The 18,024-nt window shown below is 46.7% G+C and overlaps 1 protein-coding gene across 2 annotated transcripts in view; it reads left to right on the top strand.

Moving 5' to 3' along the window:
- The window catches only part of ZFAT (zinc finger and AT-hook domain containing), a 645,246-nt gene that overhangs the window by 252,169 nt on the left and 375,053 nt on the right, over positions 1-18,024 (top strand). For both annotated transcript variants that reach the window (XM_069220790.1, XM_069220791.1), the window contains exon 7: positions 11,544-11,776. In XM_069220790.1, coding sequence (XP_069076891.1) covers positions 11,544-11,776 — 233 coding nt within the window. The remainder of the gene's footprint in view (positions 1-11,543; positions 11,777-18,024) is intronic.

Genomic DNA, 18,024 nt, shown 5'->3' with positions numbered 1-18,024 from the left:
CTGGGTGCAGTGATTGTGAAGTGCATTCAACGCTGGTCGATCCAGTCGGGGCTGGAGGTGGTCTTGATGGTGATCCGGTCGCTTGAGGTGAAGATAGGGTCCAGAGTGTGTCCTGGGATGTGTGTGGGTGTGAAGACCAGCTGTTAGGGTGTGGCCTAAACTAAGATGGCCACCATGAGTGAGATACCAGGGCAGTGCTTCTTGGGAAAATGGGCCTCTGATGCTTGTGCACAATAACACTAAATACCACCATTTATAATTTCCACTGCACAGACTCACCACTTACACATGTACTCCTCACCGCTTACACACGCAGAAAGCTGTGCTGAATGAACACTGCCTCAAGGCAAACATGCTGTGGTGGGCGAACGCTGCCTCCAGACCTGCTCTGCTTGTCGCCAAATATGTAGTGGCCTCAGAGGGATGAAGCAGGAGACAATTATGGTAACAGAATTTATTTCAAGACTGAGAGGCAACTTAACAACTACCCAACAGCCCACCTGGCTCAATCATTAATCCTTACACAAACACCCACCCCCCCAAAATTCTGCATTCAATCTTACACATAGAATGTTCACTCTACTGAATATTAACAGCTTTAAGCTTATCACAGATACACATTTCCTTTGAGATCTCCAGCAAGGTCCTGGATTTTCTAGGATCACATTGGTATTTGGAGAGGCCACCTCCTCACCCTCTGATACAGTTAGGAACCCATCTTAAAGGTCCTGGACACTTATTCTCAAGTACCATTATGTTATGCTGTAGGCATCATCATAGTTGTACATTTTCCTAACTGTATAAACGGTGGATGTAACCTGAATGCTCCTTTGGTGGTACTTCTCTAGTCTCTTTCTCCACGGCTAGGTGCCATTTATCTTGGGCTCTTCCTCACCCACATGGTCCAACGTCAGTCTAAAGTGTGATTCCTGGATACCACTGCAACTCATCAATCCCAGTCAACATCACATTGCCCTACCACCACAGTTTATATTGGATACCAGACAGCTGTGAACCACACTGCAGTTTCTAGCCCTAAGCAGTAACTGGCAAAAGGAAATTCGAAATAATGAACTGTATGTGATAGAGACATCTAGTTGCCGATTCCTTACCTTAGAATTGCCCCAGGCGTCAGTCTGGATCCAGAGATTTTTCTCGAGCAGTACACCTACGCACTATTAGGTGGCATTGATCAGCTCAGAATCTGTCATTAGTGTTGTCTGCACCAGATATGAAATTGCGGGCCCTAACGAGGCGCCACCCCGGCGTGCTGACGTCAGTTCTTTTCTTTCTGCACCAGCCAGTACTGATCTGAAGAAAAAGATACCCCTCTGTCAGTTTTGACTGGTCTTTTTGACTTTTTGTTGAAGGTTTTTAAGTTGATTAACTCCTGGTGCGTTAAGGGATGTCTTTGAGGAAGACCGCCTTCAAATCATTAGGCGATGTCCGTGACAGATCCACACCTTGTGTGCCTTTAATGCCTGGAGCAAAACCACAACCCAAAGTCATGCTCCGAGTGTCAGGCTATGCAGCCGAAGGCTTTGAGGGAGGGTCCTGATGCTTGACTCCGTGCAAGTTGAGGTCCTGGTAAAGAGGGAGGTCCTGGGAGCGGTCACGGAGTCCTCCATCGTGTTCGTCCCATTTCAAGTCATAGGGATATTTGGGTAAGTCGAGCCATAAGAAGACGTCGAAGAAGACAAAAGGATCTTCGACTTCACCTCGTCTGTTGGTCCACGAAACTAAGGAGCAGGAATGTTGTCGCTCTAGGCCTCCATTTGCAGAGCCTGCATCTGGATGGAGTCTGCGCCTCCCTGAGTTTCTGGGAGCCGGAGTGACCCCCTGGCCAACTTAAAGAATTCTATGAGGACCTGTGTCTCATTTTTTGGGCACTCTGAGACTGCTAGAGAACATGAAGGAGCCCCTTCGAGCTTCGCAGCGGTTTCAGCCTCAGCTCCAAGGGGCACCCAGGGATTCATGCTTGGATCTGGACCAGTGTCTGTCATACCACTTCGACCTTCCCTGATGCGGTCCCAAGGGCAAGGCTCCTGGTGCTTCCCACACCCCCGGGCGCGGCTGTCCCCTTCTGAATTGCTGACCCCGACACAGAGTTGAGTAGGCATCATACGATGTCGACTCCAAGTCTGACAGGGGCCTTTCCCCCTATGTCGGATCCTTAGCCTTATTCCTACGGGCTACTTTACGGCAAGGAATTGAATACAGACTTAGTGAAGCCAGTAGTCTGGATACCTCCTCAGATACTGACATGCTTACTCCTCCTATCATGGCTATGGAGGAGAGTGCTTTATATTCTGTGGTGGTGTGAAGAGCATCTGAGGTCCTGGACCTTGAGTTGCCTTCGGTTGGCATTCAGGACTTTCATCCTGACAGAGGTGCTTAAACCTGGAGCTTCATCTTCCCAAACTCTGCTCCTCTTCAATGAAGCCCTTACTTATGTCCTACTGGTTACCTGATCCATACCCAGCATAAGGGCTCCTGAGAATAGGGCAATTGCCCGCCGCCAATGCCCTGCTCCGGGTGACCCAATTTTCCTTACGCAACGCCCTACCCCTGAGAGCTTGGTATTCCAAGCCTCTAACTCACATGGTGCATTCCCTTTCGCACCCCCTGGATAGGGAATCCATGAGGGTGGACACACTTGGAAAGAAGATGTTTTCTTCTGCATGCCTGGCATTGCGGTCCGTAAACACTGCATGCCTTTTGAACCATTATTCCCATACTCTGTGGGATACAGTTATGCAAGTGCGTCCGGGTTGTAGTTTCCCAAGCAGTTGATGATGGGAGAGATGCAGCAAGGTTCACAATCCAATGTGGACTGAATGCAACTAACTCACTGGGCAGAGCGGTTGCATTGACAGTGACCCTAAGGCACCATGCCTGGTTGAGGATATCTGGCTTTTCGGGGGATGTCCAAGCCAACCTTATGGGCATGCCCTTTGATGGCACCGTCTCCTCAGATAGTAAGCAGAATCGGCACTCTGGCACTTCAAGGATTCTTGTGCTATGTCCAGGTCCTTAGACCTCGCAGCAGCCCCTCGTCCCCCTCAGTCTGATTTTCTCCCCTTTCGTGGCTACAGAAGGTGTTCCCATCCAGCCACCATGCTGCACATAGTGCCAGCCTCTGCATGGCCGGGGACGTGGATCCACCTCCTTCGTGGATCAGGAAGTCAGTGGTCTGGCCAGTCATGCCCCCTCCCCTTCTGCAGCTGCCTCTAAACCTTCCTAGTTTGACTCTTCCCCACCAGGGACCAGTCAGAGGCAGGATCCTATGATCTTAGTTCGCAGACCCTCCCCTCTGGGGATAGTAATGCTTGGGTATCTAGTCTACGGTAAAGAGTCTGCAACTAGATGTCTCTGTAAGATGGACAATTGACTTACGTTTGGTAACGCCTTATCTGGTAAAGACAATATCTAGTTGCAGATTTCTTACCGACCCATCCATTCTCCCTGCTCTGCGAACTGATTTCTAGAGACAGGAATTCCATTTCAGGGCCCTGTTTTGACATACCAGTGGTCAGTGTTGTCATGGCTTTGCCCTTCTGGAGTGGAAATTCGTGAAAAGAGCCTGACGTCATTGCGCCAAGGTGGTACCTATGTAGGACCTGTGACATCATATCCGGCACGGAAGATGTTGGCTACGGACGCGGAACCGATCGACACTACCTTGCGGTGCGCTAGAGTACTGCTCGAGAAAAATGTCCAGATCCAGACTGGCACCTGGGGAATTCTAAGGTAAGGAATCCGCAACTAGATATTGTTTCTACCAGATAAGGTGTTACTGAAGGTAAGTAACCTGTCCTTCACAACCACTGTCCAATTTACCCTAGAGTGAGTGACTAAGCTTTCACACCTCATCTGTTTGCCATCTCCTCATGGGGCAAGGATTAATTCACAAGTTTTCTCCAGCACAGTCTTTATGAACTGAGACGTCTGGCTACTATTTGCCACACAAGAGGGGTTTTCAACCCTTTTAAGTGGTGTGCCAGGTAACAAATGTTGCTTCATCTTCTGGACCAGACCAAGCATCACAGGAAAAGTTGTCACTTCAGAGGAAATGACAATGAAATGTGTCACAAAGTCCAAACGTAAAATTAACAAACATTCCCAAGTAATGCTACTACTAGCAGTATTAATAATCCTGCTACTACTACTAAGAGCAACAAATAGTCCTTTTTAAAGTTTTTAAGCATGCACTCATTGGCTAGAGTGAATTAATATGGAGTGATATACAAGCTAGTTCCATGCAATCCAGAGGTGCCAGAAACTTAATTTAAAGTTATGGAGTTACAAATTATGGCTGTGCACACTTTGTCTTATTCAATTCAGAGCTGCCAGCCATACAACCTAGAAAAACGCAAGTACATGCACACTATTTAAATACATCCTTATTAAGCATACTGATTATTTGTAAAGTGTTTACCTGACTGAAGTGAAACACACTGGCAGCCACAGGAGCTGAGCTGCATGCCTCGCCTGCTCCATGCTGCTAAAGCTGATAAAGCAACATCAATTAGGCTAAAACCAGACTCTCTTCTCAGCCCCCCAGCTCCCTGCTCTGTCCTGGAACCCTTGTAGTAATAATCCAGGGAAAAACCTTATTTCCATGGAACTTGTTTAATACATGAAAGACTTTAACAATGTCTCTCTCTCAAATCGACATTGAAATAATAAGTACTGAATAGTCCCACCCACGTGCGGTTCTTTCAAAGTCACGTTTTCTTCTCTTTATTTCTGCTTAAAACAGGCTATATTGCCAATTATATTGAATTACTCTAAAATTTAAAAGAAAAATGCTTAAGCTTTTAAAAGTCAGTGGTAAAAAAAATAAAAAATGACCTTTCAAAGATGCCTTCGCAAACTCTTTTTACTCTTTTTTTTTAAATAAAAGAAAAGGAAATATTTGGCAATGCAGCTCTATAGGGTGCATCATTAATTCACCTGAGAGAGAACTAGGACTGAAGTTAAGAAACTATTCCTTCCTAAAGATTCAATGAAACAATGAATTATTATAAATTATATGTTCACTGCATGAAGACCATTGGTTCTTCTCAAACAGATTACAGGCCATATATTGAAGGATCAATTAATGGAAAAAAGCTATGTGATGGGACCCTATATTGTTAGAAAACACAAATGAACATGCTATCAATGCCTAGGAAGTGAAACAGACATAATAGATGAATAAAGCAAGCGAATATATCTCTGCTGTGATTAATGTTCTCATCAAGAGTTGAAAAAGTTTCAATTTGTTGTACAATACTCTCCTATATTCATACGGGTACAGGACTTCCAACAAGAATTATAGAAAGAAGTCTCAGAATCACCATGCGCGCTGTGTGCACCCACACCCTATCAGCTGCTCCCTCTATGTATTTAACAGTACAGATTACGGCGTGGGTCACAGTGAAAATCAGTAACCCATGCTGTGAAACTTGCTGTTTCTGCCTTGTCATCTGATGCCGGCGTTGCCCAGCGCTCACAACCTCACCAGTTATGGGCCGGACAGTAGTGCTGAGTGACTTAAGTTTAATCATGAAAATAAAAATAAACACCCAGTGACTGTGGTGTCTGTCTGTGTGTGTTATTAACAGCCAAGGAAGGAATGGTGGGACACAAGGAAGGGCCAGAATGATTGCAGCTGGAGCACAGGCCCCTATCCGTCCCTTCTAACTCTCCTCCAACACCCCACAGTGATGTTTAGTGATCCAAAGCTCCATTTCTTTGTAGTATAAAATAGGCTGCTAATCTTGTATACATCATTGATATACTGAAGACACTACTGCTACGCATGCTTAAACCGCAAACATCCAAAGTTTTCAACCATATTTTTAGTAAATAATTCTACATCTATATAAGCAAGCAAGATACAATGTTTGTTTACAGGCACTCTGGACTGTAAAGGTGACTTTAGTGAGCATACCATATAGTGGCACACAGGCTGGCTGCCCACAGCCACCCCATCCAGAGAAAGGAGGTTTGAGTGTTCGATAGTCCCACAGGTGGCAGCTCTCATATTGGGAGGTAGTCACCACTGACAAGTGGGACTAACTAAGACTGCTGTCCTAAGGTTGCTGCAGGGAACCCTGAGTCATTCACCTGCTTTAATGAAGTACAGGCTACATTCAAGCTGCAGTTCCACGCAATCACCAGAGCCAACTGTGCCAATCAGGTGCAGTAAGCTAGGGTACGACTGCAAGTGTAGCAAATATTGCAGACTGGGTTGCATGTCACGCCTCGGCTGAGTAAGCCAATGAAACACAGGTTTTTATTGGTGCTGTTGGCCAGCGCAGGGTACATGCCCATGACTCCAGGGATACTATGACTTATTGTAAATCAGTTTGTGATCTGTCCTCTTATTGGCTAGTTGCAGCTCAGGCTTTTCGGCCTCAGCCCACGCTGCAGTCAGCCAATCAGAAGACCTGTCTATCTGCTTCATGCCAGTGAATGAAACGAGGGCTAGATGAAAGGCATCCGTGGTAGTTATGTTAGACAACACTGATGTACACACTTTACCTCAAAGAGCCTGTACTGATAAACTAACAGATTTAACTGTTTTATTTTCCGGAAACAGCAAAAACTGTTTTTGTGTAGGCATGCCAAGCAGAATTGGAAACTTATTGTCCGGTGATTCATTTTAAGCCTAGAATACACCAAGAGCGCCCTTCTCCTTAACCCCTTAGCTGCCAGGCCTTTTTCCCTCCTGTGCCAGGCCTTTTTTTTTTACTATTTGGGGCAGTTGGCGCTTAGGCCCTCATAACCTTTTGCCCACATAAGCTATCCACACCAAATTTGTGTCCTTTTTTCCCAACATCCTAGGGATTTTAGGTGTACCCAGAGCTTTTGGGTTCCCCTGAAGGAGACCAAGAAATTAGCCAAAATACAGCAAGTAAAACTGGGAAAAAGGGCTGCAGAAGAAGGCTTGTGGTTTTTCCCCTGAAAATGGCACCAACAAAGGGTTTGCGGTGCTAAAATCACCTTCTTCCCAGCTTTCAGGAACAGGCAGACTTGAATCAGAAACATTTTTAAACACAATTTTGGCATTTTACTGGGACATACCCCATTTTTATATATTTTTTGGTGTGCTTTCAGCCTCCTTCCAGTTAGTGACAGAAATGGGTGGGAAACCAATGCTGGATCCCAGAAAGCTAAACATTTCTGAAAAGTAGGCAAAATTCTGAATTCAGCAAGGGGTGATTTGTGTAGATCCTACAAGGGTTTGCTACAGAAACTAACAGCTGAAATAAAAACAAAATTTAAATTGAGGTGAAAAAAACAGCCATTGTTCTCCACGTTTTACTCTGTAACTTTTTCCTTCAATGTCAGATTTTTTAAAGCAATATACCGTTACGTCTGCTGGACTCTTCTAGTTGCAGGGATATATAGGGCTTGTAGGTTCATCAAGAACCCTAGGTACCCAGGGCCAATAAATGAGCTGCACCTTGCAATGGGTTTTCATTCTGTACCGGGCATACAGCAATTCATTTGCTGCAATATAAAGAGTGAAAAATAGGTATCAAGAAAACATTTGTATTTCCAAAATGGGCACAAGATAAGGTGTTGAGAAGCAGTGGTTATTTTCACATCTCTGAATTCTGGGGTGCCCATACTAGCATGTGAATTACAGGGCATTTCTCAAATAGACGTCTTTTTTACACACTGTCTTACATTTAGAAGGACAAAATGTAGAGAAAGCCAAGGGGCAATAACACTTGTTTTGCTATTCGGTGTTCCCCGAAGACTCCCGATAAAATGCTTCCTCACTTGCGTGGGTAGGCCTAATGCTTGCGACAGGAAACGCAACATGGAGACATCACATTTTTACATTGAAATCTGGTGTGTTTTTTTGCAAAGTGCCTAGCTGTGGATTTTGGTCTCTAGCTCGCCCTGCACCTAGGTAAACCTACTAAACCTGCACATTTTTTAAAACTAGACACCTAGGGGAGTCCAAGATGGGGTTACCCATAATCCTTTGCAAACCTCAAATTTGGGCAAAAAAACTCTTTTTACCTCACATTTCAGTGACCGAAAATTCTGGAATCTGAGAGGAGCCACAAGTTTCCTTCCACCCAGCGTTACCCCAAGTCTCCCGATAAACAATAGTACCTCACTTGTGTAGGTAGGCCCAGCGCCTGCAACAGGAAATGCCCCAAAACACAAGGTGGACACATCACATTTTCCCAAAGAAAACAGAGTTGTTTTTTGCAAAATGCCTAGCTGTGGATTATGGCCTCTAGCTCAGCCGGCACCTATGGAACCCTACCAAACCTGCGCATTTGTGAAAACTAGGGGAGTCCAAGATGTGGTGGCTTGTGGGGCTCCCACCAGGTTCTGTTACCCAGAATCATTTGCAAACCTCAAAATGTGGCCCAAAAACACTTTTTTCTCACATTTCGGTGACAGAAAGTTCTGGAATCTGAGAGAAGCCACAAACTTCCTTCTACCCAGCATTCTCCCAAGTCTCCAGATAAAAATGGTACCTCACTTGTGTGGGGTAGGCCTACTGCCCGGGAAAGGAAATGCCCCAAAACACTATCTGCACACATCAAAATGATCAAATACAAAACTACCTGTTTTTGCGGGGGGCTCCTGCGTTTTTGGTCCTGGACTCAGCAGCTATCGAGGAAAACTTACCAAACCCAGACATTTCTGAAAACTAGACACCCGAGGGAGTCCCGGGAGGTGTGATTTGCGTGGATCCCCCAGTGTTTTCTTACCCAGAGTTCTCAGCAAACCTGAAATTTAGCTAAAAAAAATCTAATTTTTCCCATATTTCTGTGTGGGACCACCACACTGAGACACATTTCCGACCACCCAACGTTTCCCTTAGCCTCCCTGTAAAAAATGATACCTCACTTCTGTAGGTGGGCCAAGTGCCTGTGACAGGGAAGAGCCAAAACATGTTGAAATTGAGGGGGAACCAAAGCGGGTCCAAAAGGGCAGTTTGAAAAAAAACATTTTTAGGCTGACAAGTGCAGCAGATTTTTGATATGTATAGATGAGACAATGCTGGGTGATAGGAGTTTTGGGGATTCCTGAAGATTCCGGAAGGTTCCATCACAAAAATGTTGGGAAAATTGTGTGATTTCCAGCAAAGTTGGAGGTTTGCAGGGCATTGTGGGTAAGAAAATGGTGCGGGGTGAATGCGAAGCTCACCACCCTGGAATCACCCAGATGTTTAGTTTTCACATGTGTCCAGGTCTTGTGGATTTTTCTACATGACAGCGTCCCAAAGTCCATAAAATGCAGCCCTCACCATTCCAAGTGGGATGATTTTGAGAGTTAGCCAAGCTCTCATGGCTGAAATGTAAAACCAAAACCCAAAATAATCAAATGTCCTCTTGCTTGCGGGGGATAGCTGAAAGACAGTTACCCCCTTCAGTGGGGTGGGGGCATAACCAGGCCCATACTGGTTGGTAGCCACCACCCCACTATTTTTTTTTTTTTTAATTCCCTGGCATTCAGTAATGTGTATGGATAGGGTGTAATTACCCCACTGGTGGGCAGAACAACTTTGGCCCCATTTGTTTGGGATGGGGTATGGCCATAAACCCAACCCTCTTATTTTGAAAAAAAATCTTTCCTGGTCTCTGGTGGGCTTTCTGCCCCCCTCGGGGGCAGAAGGGCCTTTCATAAATAGGCCAGTCTGCCCCCAAGTGGGACAGATATGGCCAACAGTAATGTGCCCCCATAGGGAGTGACCCTTGGCCAAGGGGCTGCCCCCCAAACAAAATGCACACATACACATACACCAATCCCTGGTGCCTAAGTGTTTCTGCCCCCCCCCCAGTGGCAGATTGGCCTAAAATAAATAGGCCAATCTGCCACCAAGGGGAGCAGGAATCTCTGAAAATAAATGTGCCCACCAGGGGAACAACCCTTGCCTAAGGGGTCGCTCCCCTTGCATGAAATTGTGGCAAAAAAATTAAAATCCCTGGTGTCTACTGGTTTCTGCCCCCCCTTTGGGGCAGATTGGCCTTACAAAAATAGGCTGATCTGCCCCTAAGTGGGGCAGGAATGGCCTTAATACAATTGCCTAAGGGGCCGCTCCCCATCTGTTAAAAAAAAAAAAATATATATATATATATATATATATATATATATATCCCTTGTGCCAAGTGGTCCCCCCCCCTCCCGGGAGCAACCCTTACTTAAAATTGACCTTGAAAAAAATCGACCTGGTGTCTAGTGGTTTCTGCCCCCCTTGGGGACAGATTGGCCTAATAAAAATAGGCTGAGCTGCCACCAAGGGGGTTAGAAATGGTCTAAATATAATTTGCCTCCTAGGGGAGCAACCCTTGCCTAAGGGGTCACTCCCACCTCTAAAGAACGGAAATAAAACAATAAAAAAAATAAAAAAAAAGATCCCTGGCGCCTAGAGGTTTCTGCCCCGTATGGGGGCAGATTGGCCTAATAACAATAAGCCGATCTGCCCCTGTGGGGGTGGGGGGGGGGCAGAAAAGGCCCTGCAAATAATTGCCCCTCTAGGGAGCGACCCTTGCACAAGGAGTCGCTCCCCTTAAGCCAATTTCCTTTTTGAAAATGATCCCTGGTGTCTAGTGGGCATTTCAGCAGCTTCACGATCTGGCTGCTGAAATGCTTAGAGAGACTTCAAAGGGAAGGAAATTCCTTTCCTTCCCTTTGAAGCCTCTCAGGCCCCCATCATATGATCGGAAGAGAAATGCTTTTCATTTCTCTTCCGATCACGCTCAAAAGAGGCGGCCTCTGATGAGATCAGCGCACAATCGAGTGCTGATGTCATCAGACGTCACTGGGGGGAGGGGTTGGGGGGTCTGGGGTGGGAGGAAAAGCGATTCCCCTTCCAAGCCTTGCCTTGAGGGCTAGGGGGGGGAAGCCCACGGAGGGAGCGCTAGCACTCCCTCCGAGCTCCAGTGCCGGGACGTAATGGTTACGTCCTCAGCACAAGAGCACTGTGCCACGGGACGTAACCATTACGTCCCCAGCACAGAACTGGTTAAGGACGTGACAGTAGTTGTCTCTCTTTTTTATGACTTTTTGCATGTAACAAGTAGATTTTTTTTTACTGATTTAATGACTGAACCAACTTAATTCATTCAGCACTAACCATATGTAGGCTTAGAAACTTTTTGAAATGACTTGTGTGAGACTTGCCCATGTGGTGGTTCTCTTGAAAAGAAAGTTAATGGAACAGTGTCTATCTAGGTGTTTTAAGTGACTTTCTGTGTTTTTTAATCTAAACATATAATTGATGTATAAGAATGGTAAAAAGGTGAATAAAGACCTAGTAAATTCTTTTATGAGTTATAGAAAAGGCTGTCAACTGTTCCCACCTTCCGAGAGTCAGTAGTATTATTCTCATCAGCAACATCCTGGTGAACTATTTGGTAGAGTTTGGGGTTTGTGTACTGTCTGGGTTCTAGTTCAGTGCAGTGCCTTGGTTAATGTTATCCAACAGTTCTTGGAGAATCAGTCACATGCTCATGGTAGGAAAATAGCCCTGCAGACGATTTTTTTGTATGCAAAAACGCTTCTCTTTTTACTTACAGGAAAGCTGTTTTGGTACCAAGTCCATTATGACATGCATGTCCGGACCCATACCAGAGAACACTTGTACTACTGTTCCCAATGTACCTATTCGTCAATCACTAAGAACTGCTTGAACCGTCATGTCATTCAGAAACATAGCAACGTCTTGCTAAAATGCCCAACTGAGGGCTGTGACTACACCACTCCAGACAAGTACAAACTCCAGACACACATTAAAGGACATTCTGACCTGGTAAGACCAAATACAGTGGATTTTGTGTTTTTGTTCAAATGGTTGATTTGTATTGTGTCCAATGGAGAAAGGTTTGAGAGATAGTGTTAATGTGATTCCTGTACAAGGTTTGGGGCTGATAACCAAGTGTTAGGATTACTTACTTCTGGTAAGTTCACAGACCACTATATCAAATATCTTGCAGAATTCAGAAAAGGCCACATGCACAGTCTTGCTTAATTTCATATTTGAAATCGTAGAACAGAATTATGCACACTGTTTGATATTCAAGACACTTGCTCATTGGTGTATGTCTGAAGGAAACCCATATGTTTAGGCCGGGCTCCATTCCTTTGTGTTAGTTACGGCTGATATCCTTAGTGTAAAATTACATTTAAAAAGTTACAAACTCACATTATACACCTGTAATGATTCAAATCCGATTTTGCTGAAAGTGTTATGAACATGAAAGCATTCTTAGAGTCTATTTGCAGGCAGAGGATTTTGCCTTTTTGTAGTTTTATTGATTTGTATGTAAATGGATGACATGTGTTTTGGGTGTGTTAGGGTCTCAGTGTATTTGTATGACGGGTGCTTCACTGTCTGAGTCTTCATATGTTTTTGGCAGGGTGGAGGGCCATGCAGTCCCCCTTCGTTAGCCTTAAAATGATCCCGGGATACCATTCCCCAGGGATGATTTCTGCAAAAAAGGATGGGGGGTCCTCTTAATGCCCTGGGACCCCCAACCCCTAGTTCACAGACTGTGTCCCCGGAAGCCCCCCCCACCCCGGAGCACAGTAGTTTGCTTGCCTGCATCAGCGTGGGCAGGGAAACATATGTTTGCTACCAACAGCAGGAGCATTTTTGAATGTCCCACTGGATGGGAGCAGACCTGCCTAATCTGCCTGCAGAAACATGGCCAGGGAAGTCATGCCTGCTGTCACTCAGAGGGAGCTTTAAAAATTGTCCTGCTGGATGGGAGCAGATTTTTGTTTCCCTACCTATGCTTCTCCAGGTAGGGAAACACAGATTGCTCCTGCCAGACGGGAGCAAGCAAAAACACAGCTGCTTCCACCGGGTAGGAGCAATGCAGGCTCTTGCAGTATGCGGGGAGCTGGCTGAGGCCTCAGGGGCCCTGTTGCGCCAACCACATCACCGAACTTGCTGCTTGTTGTGGACACTGGGGCACCCACTTATAGGCTACAAAAGGCTCCGAAAGGGGGGCTGTGCACCCCTCCCCTTTTCTTGGTGTTCATCCCTGAGGTATAAGGTCCCTGGGTCCTTTTGAGGCTCGGCAGGGGAGCCCATGGCCCACCTCCCCTTAGTATTGAAATTTGGCCCAGGGGATGGGATTCCCATAGCCTATGAAAGCACTGTGATGGGGCTATATGCCCCCTTCCCTAATATCAATGTACTTAGCCCTGGGGTCCATGTGGCCTCTTAAGGCTTGGGGAGGGGCATCATGCCCCCCCTTATAATTAAAGTATGGCCCTGGGGCTGGGGCTGGGGTTCTGGGGCCTATTAAATCTTGGGGGGAGCCACATCCCCCCCCCCCCAATATTAATATTTGTCCCCAGGGATGGGTCCCTGGGGCATCTTAATGCTCAGAGAGGGAGCGTTCGTCCCTCTCCTTTTATTAATCAATTTGGCCCAGAGGAACGGTGTAAGGAAATGCCTCCTTGGCATGGTTGCCCCCTGACTTTTTGCCTTTGCTGATGCTATGTTTACAATTGAAAGTGTGCTGAGGCCTGCTAACCAGGCCCCAGCACCAGTGTTCTTTCCCTAACCTGTACTTTTGTATCCACAATTGGCAGACCCTGGCATCCAGATAAGTCCCTTGTAACTGGTACTTCTAGTACCAAGGGCCCTGATGCCAAGGAAGGTCTCTAAGGGCTGCAGCATGTCTTATGCCACCCTGGAGACCCCTCACTCAGCACAGACACACTGCTTGCCAGCTTGTGTGTGCTAGTGAGGACAAAACGAGTAAGTCGACATGGCACTCCCCTCAGGGTGCCATGCCAGCCTCTCACTGCCTATGCAGTATAGGTAAGACACCCCTCTAGCAGGCCTTACAGCCCTAAGGCAGGGTGCACTATACCATAGGTGAGGGTACCAGTGCATGAGCATGGTACCCCTACAGTGTCTAAACAAAACCTTAGACATTGTAAGTGCAGGGTAGCCATAAGAGTATATGGTCTGGGAGTCTGTCAAACACGAACTCCACAGCACCATAATGGCTACACTGAAAACTGGGAAGTTTGGTATCAAACTTCTCAGCACAATAAATGCACACTGATGCCAGTGTACATTTTATTGTAAAATACACCACAGAGGGCACCTTAGAGGTGCCCCCTGAAACTTAACCGACTATCTGTGTAGGCTGACTAGTTTTAGCAGCCTGCCACAAACCGAGACATGTTGCTGGCCCCATGGGGAGAGTGCCTTTGTCACTCTGAGGCCAGTAACAAAGCCTGCACTGGGTGGAGATGCTAACACCTCTCCCAGGCAGGAATTGTCACACCTGGCGGTGAGCCTCAAAGGCTCACCTCCTTTGTGCCAACCCAGCAGGACACTCCAGCTAGTGGAGTTGCCCGCCCCCTCCGGCCAGGCCCCACTTTTGGCGGCAAGGCCGGAGAAAATAATGAGAATAACAAGGAGGAGTCACTGGCCAGTCAGGACAGCCCCTAAGGTGTCCTGAGCTGAGGTGACTCTAACTTTTAGAAATCCTCCATCTTGCAGATGGAGGATTCCCCCAATAGGGTTAGGATTGTGACCCCCTCCCCGTGGGAGGAGGCACAAAGAGGGTGTACCCACCCTCAGGGCTAGTAGCCATTGGCTACTAACCCCCCAGACCTAAACACGCCCTTAAATTTAGTATTTAAGGGCTACCCTGAACCCTAGAAAATTAGATTCCTGCAACTACAAGAAGAAGGACTGCCCAGCTGAAAACCCCTGCAGCGGAAGACCAGAAGACGACAACTGCCTTGGCTCCAGAAACTCACCGGCCTGTCTCCTGCCTTCCAAAGATCCTGCTCCAGCGACGCCTTCCAAAGGGACCAGCGACCTCGACATCCTCTGAGGACTGCCCCTGCTTCGAAAAGACAAGAAACTCCCGAGGACAGCGGACCTGCTCCAAGAAAAGCTGCAACTTTGTTTCCAGCAGCTTTAAAGAACCCTGCAAGCTCCCCGCAAGAAGCGTGAGACTTGCAACACTGCACCCGGCGACCCCGACTCGGCTGGTGGAGATCCGACACCTCAGGAGGGACCCCAGGACTACTCTGATACTGTGAGTACCAAAACCTGTCCCCCCTGAGCCCCCACAGCGCCGCCTGCAGAGGGAATCCCGAGGCTTCCCCTGACCGCGACTCCTTGAACCTAAAGTCCCGACGCCTGGGAGAGACCCTGCACCCGCAGCCCCCAGGACCTGAAGGACCGGACTTTCACTGGAGAAGTGACCCCCAGGAGTCCCTCTCCCTTGCCCAAGTGGAGGTTTCCCCGAGGAATCCCCCCCTTGCCTGCCTGCAGCGCTGAAGAGATCCCGAGATCTCTCATAGACTAACATTGCAAACCCGACGCTTGTTTCTACACTGCACCCGGCCGCCCCCGCGCCGCTGAGGGTGAAATTTCTGTGTGGACCTGTGTCCCCCCCGGTGCCCTACAAAACCCCCCTGGTCTGCCCTCCGAAGACGCGGGTACTTACCTGCAAGCAGACCGGAACCGGGGCACCCCCTTCTCTCCATTCTAGCCTATGTGTTTTGGGCACCACTTTGAACTCTGCACCTGACCGGCCCTGAGCTGCTGGTGTGGTGACTTTGGGGTTGCTCTGAACCCCCAACGGTGGGCTACCTTGGACCAAGAACTGAACCCTGTAAGTGTCCTACTTACCTGGTAAAACTAACAAAAACTTACCTCCCCCAGGAACTGTGAAAATTGCACTAAGTGTCCACTTTTGAAATAGCTATTTGTGAATAACTTGAAAAGTATACCTGCAATTGAAATGATTCAAAGTTCCTAATGTACTTACCTGCAATACCTTTCAAACAAGATATTACATGTTAAATTTGAACCTGTGGTTCTTAAAATAAACTAAGAAAAGATATTTTTCTATAACAAAACCTATTGGCTGGATTTGTCTCTGAGTGTGTGTACCTCATTTATTGTCTATGTGTATGTACAACAAATGCTTAACACTACTCCTTGGATAAGCCTACTGCTCGACCACACTACCACAAAATAGAGCATTAGTATTATCTATTTTTACCACTATTTTACCTCTAAGGGGAACCCTTGGACTCTGTGCATGCTATTCCTTACTTTGAAATAGCACATACAGAGCCAACTTCCTACATTGGTGGATCAGCGGTGGGGTACAAGACTTTGCATTTGCTGGACTACTCAGCCAATACCTGATCACACGACAAATTCCAAAATTGTCATTAGAAACTGATTTTTGCAATTTGAAAAGTTTTCTAAATTCTTAAAAGACCTGCTAGGGCCTTGTGTTAGATCCTGTTTAGCATTTCTTTTAGAGTTTAAAAGTTTGTTAAAAGTTTGAATTAGATTCTAGAACCAGTTTTAGTTTCTTAAAAAGTATTCCGACTTTTAGAAGCATAATGTCTAGCACAGATGTGAATGTGGTGGAACTCGACACCACACCTTACCTCCATCTACAGATGAGAGAGCTAAGGTCACTCTGTAAACTAAAGAAAATAGCAATGGGCCCCAAACCTACCAAAGTACAGCTCCAGGAGCTTTTGGCAGAGTTTGAAAAGGCCAACCCCTCTGAGGATGGCAACTCAGAGGATGAAGATAGTGACTTGGAGGGAAATTCCCCCCCTCCAGTCCTACTTAGGGAGAGCAGGGCTTCTCAAGCCCTGACTCCACAAATAATAGTCAGAGATGCTGGTTCCCTCACAGGAGGGACCAACAACTCTGAAATCACTGAGGATAACTCCAGTGAAGAGGACATCCAGTTAGCCAGGATGGCCAAAAGATTGGCTTTGGAAAGACAGATCCTAGCCATAGAGAGGGAAAGACAAGAGATGGGCCTAGGACCCATCAATGGTGGCAGCAACATAAATAGGGTCAGAGATTCTCCTGACATGTTGAAAATCCCCAAAGGGATTGTAACTAAATATGAAGATGGTGATGACATCACCAAATGGTTCACAGCTTTTGAGAGGGCTTGTGTAACCAGAAAAGTGAACAGATCTCACTGGGGTGCTCTCCTTTGGGAAATGTTCACAGGAAAGTGTAGGGATAGACTCCTCACACTCTCTGGACAAGATGCAGAATCTTATGACCTCATGAAGGGTACCCTGATTGAGGGCTTTGGATTCTCCACTGAGGAGTACAGGATTAGGTTCAGGGGGGCTCAAAAATCCTCGAGCCAGACCTGGGTTGACTTTGTTGACTACTCAGTGAAAACACTAGATGGTTGGATTCAAGGCAGTGGTGTAAGTAATTATGATGGGCTGTACAATTTATTTGTGAAAGAACACCTGTTAAGTAATTGTTTCAATGATAAACTGCATCAGCATCTGGTAGACCTAGGACCAATTTCTCCCCAAGAATTGGGAAAGAAGGCGGACCATTGGGTCAAGACAAGGGTGTCCAAGACTTCAACAGGGGGTGACCAAAAGAAAGGGGTCACAAAGACTCCCCAGCAGAAGGGTGATGAGACAACCAAAACTAAAAATAGTAAAGAGTCTTCTACAGGCCCCCAAAAACCTGCACAGGAGGGTGGGCCCAGAGCCTCTTCACAAAACAATGGGTACAAGGGTAAAAACTTTGATCCCAAAAAGGCCTGGTGTCATAGCTGTAAACAGCATGGACACCAAACTGGAGACAAGGCCTGTCCCAAGAAGGGTTCCACTCCAAACTCCCATCCAGGTAACACTGGTATGGCTAGTCTCCAAGTGGGATCAACAGTGTGCCCAGAGCAAATCAGGGTTCACACTGAAGCTACTCTAGTTTCTGAGGGTGGGGTGGATTTAGCCACACTAGCTGTCTGGCCGCCTAACATGCAAAAATACAGACAGCAACTCTTAATTAATGGGACTAGAATAGAGGGCCTGAGGGATACAGGTGCCAGTGTCACCATGGTGACAGAGAAACTGGTTTCCCCTGGCCAATACCTGACTGGAAAAACTTACACAGTCACCAACGCTGACAATCAGAGAAAAGTACATCCCATGGCAATGGTTACTTTAGAATGGGGAGGGGTCAATGGCCTGAAACAGGTGGTGGTCTCCTCAAATATCCCAGTG

Source organism: Pleurodeles waltl, chromosome 2_2 (assembly GCF_031143425.1).
Source record: "Pleurodeles waltl isolate 20211129_DDA chromosome 2_2, aPleWal1.hap1.20221129, whole genome shotgun sequence".
Taxonomy (NCBI): Eukaryota; Metazoa; Chordata; class Amphibia; order Caudata; family Salamandridae; genus Pleurodeles; species Pleurodeles waltl.
The sequence above is the reverse complement of the archived record's forward strand: the minus strand, read 5'-3'. Positions and strand labels throughout refer to the sequence as shown.